Below are 3925 nucleotides of genomic sequence, written 5' to 3'. Positions count from 1 at the left end.
AATAATTAATAAAAAATCTAAACTTTACAGCCCGAGCTAGTAGCAGAGACCCCCAGCAGATCCATTTATAACCCAGAAATAAATGCAGGGAGGCTAAAGAGGGTAGCATATATGTTTTTTATGTGTATTAAGATAAGCCTTTGCAGCAGGTATTTCTGGCATTTAACTGTTTTGTTTGGTTTAAATGCATCACAATGAAAGACACAGCAGCAAAGACAAAAAAACCATGAGTCTTACAGGTAAAATGTGAGATTTGACACAGAAAGGAATCACTCACCGCATAGATCTTCCCTCTATACGCCGTGACTCCAAGGCTGTGACGGGGAGTGCTCATTGGAGTGATCAAGCTCCATTCATTAGTGAGGGGGTCAAAGCACTCCACTGTAGAAAGGCTCTCTGTTCCACTGTGGCCCCCACAGATGTATATCTATGAAAAACAATTTAACTGTGAACACCGTTATACTGTATATGACTGGGGTTTGGAGGTTACAGATGAAGTTCATTGTGACTCAAAAATAAAAGTATATGCTATGCATAGTGTATGACAGGGTTCCCCAGTTCCGGTCCTGGCGGAACACAGTTTGCAGATTTCCCTTCTCAAACACACCATAATCAGCTAATTTTCAGGTTTAGTATGGCTGTTTGAAAAGGGAAATCTGCAAAGAGTTTTGAATTCTGCTCCGCCAGGAACAGAATAAAGGAAACCTGACATGGGAACACCATTTCATCTATCTCACAAGTCTTGGATATGACACCACAGCACTACCCAATGTGCCCCTAATGGAGACCAATAATGCATTTATGCAAATACTTAAATTTATTGAACATAGTAATTATGGATTAAAATCAGCAATCTGAAGAGAAAGAGAACTTATGATTGAGTAAAATACTCAATTTCAAGGGGAAAATGAAGGTAAACACAGGCAGACGCCCTCCCATTACCCTACCTTGCCATTCAGGGTGGTGGCACTGGCATCGTTTCGCCTCTCATTCATGGGCTCGATCTGGGTCCATTTGTTGGTTACTGGGTTGTACCGCTCTACTTTATTGAGGGGCCTGAAACCAATATGGCCACCCATGGCGTAGATGAACCCATCAAGCACGACCACACTAATATTGCAGCGCTGCCAGTGCATTGGGGCCATCTGCTGCCATGCTCGTGTGATCGGGTCATATCTGCGCACGGTATTAATAGAGTTTTGGCCATCAAACCCCCCAATGCAGTACACAAATCCATTGGTACACCATGCCATGACCAGCTAGGTTGGTCTGCTCCTCCTGCGTGATATCCACCCAGCGGTCGGCCCGTGTGTCATACGCATCGATGCAGTTGGTAGTGCGCATGTTCCAACCACCAACAGCCAGCAAAATGTCAGAGGGCAAGCGTGGGCGGATCAGCGGGTTCTCAAAGTCAGAGAGTGGACTTTCGTCAAGATCATAGATGACCTTTAAGACATCGCTGATAATTCGCCTGCACGCCGCATTGGCCTTCAATAGATCGTTGTTTTTGACGATCTTCATAAAATATTCTGGATCCATACGAGCCATGCGAACCTACACAGAAATCAAGAATGAGAGAATTCCCATGAGTTCCTTAGTGCTTTCTGTGAATCTCTGGAGATGAGCAATTCCTAACATTAAGGATACAGCAGGAAGTGCAAATTTTAATTTCTTTAGCTGTAGCCATTTACATAGAAAGTCTCAGATGTGTCAGCTAACACTTATTTTATGTCAGTGTGTTGTTTTCCATTATTTGTTACACTCTCCTCCCAAGTGTAATACCTGGAAGCCTTGGTTATAGACTTATGGGACATGGAAATGAAGGTTCAGTCTCTAGCTACAGTAATAAAGACTTCACTCAATGAGCATTCTATTGTTATATACACAAGTCAATGCGAACATAGTATAACTATACTCACCTTGGGCAACAGAACTGAAATGTGGGCCTCTCGGGTGGCAGGCTCGTGCTCGATCCAACGGAGGATGGCGTCAAACACCACATCTTCTTCTCTGACATTCAGTTCATCCCGCTCCATGATGTCACAAAGTTCTTCGAGCGTGAGTTCTAGGAAATCGTTTGATGTGATGGCAACCTCCTTAAAGTTCTTCAGGAGGAATTTGAATGCAGACTGGTGCAGCTCATTGAGGCAGTAGACTTCTCCGATTTTGACAAGCCCAACACAGTTGTCAAGGCAGAGATGCTCATGCAGGAAGTCACAGCAGCGCTGTACGATGCCCAGGACACTGAGATAATCAGCAGCTGCCAGGAGGTTCTCCACATTGTCAGCTGTGATGACCACAGAGTATGTGTAGGCGTACTCGATGACCTGCCTCAATGTTTCAGGGGAAATGCCTGGGAGTTGGTACTCCCGCTTTCCTGAATCACTCCAGTCACTGGCGAACAGAGCCCTGAAACACAATCCAGAAGTGACTCATCTAATAAATATGGGTTTTGCAGGCAAAGTTAATTAAGGGGTTTTCTAAATCTTCTGAACCAGGGACCCCCAAATGGAAATAAACCAGAGATAAGGACGCCCTGCTACAGATGATCACATAGGCATCAAAGAACTAGGGACCAGGGGCTTTAACTCTTATTTTTCCAACAGTAGCTCCCCCTTTAATATATTTTAGTTGGGCTGGTGGGCAAGTCCCCCGGAATACTTTGTTTTTCCTGTTTGACATGGTCCCCTTTTTATATATTTATACCATTATTATTGTTATTATTATTATTATTATTATTATTATTATATGGTAAAAGTTAAGGTGGTACACTTATCAGAAATATTTCTGATCAGCACTGACCTACATTAATATAATTTAATATAATATATATTAATATAAACTTTCTGTCATCCTAGAGCCTTATTGCCAAGGAGAAGTCATTGCTAATGAGAGATAAAAACTGACTCCTTGCTGTTTTCGCATCTTCATATATGGGTCACAGCTACTTACTGGAAGTAGGAGCTACAGCCACACAGAATCACTCTATGGGCGTTGAACTGAACACCGTCTGCGATGAGGACCATGTCACAGAGCTGTCCTGCCAGCCGAAGCTTGTTGAACACTTCGAACGCCGGGGACATCAGTACTCGCTCCATGTCGTGTGCCATCATTATTCAAAAATGTGGATGTCTCGTCTCTTTCTCCTTTTTATACCACTCGAAATGACGTACATACGTTCTAATACGCAAAAACCGCACTTTTGCGTCACAGTGTTCTAAGATACCGTAACGTTTATTTTTAAATCTATATTTGAGATTCGAAATTGATTGGGGGGAAATATTTTCTATGCGCAATCAGCTGTACAAGAAGAACAAGTGAAATGTTTTTAATATCACTTTTGGTAAATGTATACCGTGCTTATCTTAGCATTTACGTTTTGTATTATGTATGAATTGTCAAATCACGAATTCCCGAAATAAATAAAATAGTTCCTTAATTAATAAAAAAAAAAAAAATCATATTTTTTCTCCTCAGCTGCGTTTCTAAAACTGAAAAACAAAAACGGTCCTTCACATGTCTGTCAGGAACGAGGTTAAAGTTCGTATCTTATTCCCTAGTTTCCACCTTAAACATAAGCCACTGAGCAACAAATGTCCACAGGACATTATTTTATGGGCTAAATCTGGTCGGCTCGTTGTGGCCTTTATTTAGAACAAAAATGGTCCTTGAAAATTGGGCTGCGTAGTCCGTCTGTTTTGGTCCACATTTAGCACAAGGCGGACGTATTTATCGGACCGCATATATCCCCAATACAGTCATCAAAACGTATTGCAGCAAGTGTGGAATTATCACAATGATTATTGTGCTGTGTACACTTCACCCAAATCCTGAACGCTATTGCATATAATCGATTATATATTATAGAGCAGTTATGTTACAATCAAGGTACAGTGTGCAATATCACTCCATGTGCTATTGACCA

General features: G+C 41.8%; 1 protein-coding gene across 1 annotated transcript; it reads right to left on the bottom strand.

Annotated features, from left to right (window-relative positions):
• Positions 1-938: 938 nt before the first annotated feature.
• On the bottom strand, positions 939-3139 carry LOC125726942 (kelch-like protein 10). Its single transcript, XM_049003422.1, is given in 4 exon segments — positions 939-1239; positions 1241-1554; positions 1920-2409; positions 2953-3139. Coding segments are annotated over 4 exon segments (1266 nt in total). The 5' UTR covers positions 3114-3139.
• Positions 3140-3925: the final 786 nt, after the last annotated feature.

This window comes from Brienomyrus brachyistius, unplaced genomic scaffold (assembly GCF_023856365.1).
Source record: "Brienomyrus brachyistius isolate T26 unplaced genomic scaffold, BBRACH_0.4 scaffold80, whole genome shotgun sequence".
In the NCBI taxonomy this organism is placed as follows: Eukaryota; Metazoa; Chordata; class Actinopteri; order Osteoglossiformes; family Mormyridae; genus Brienomyrus; species Brienomyrus brachyistius.
Note: the sequence above shows the minus strand (reverse complement) of the source record. Positions and strands in the feature narration are given on the sequence as shown.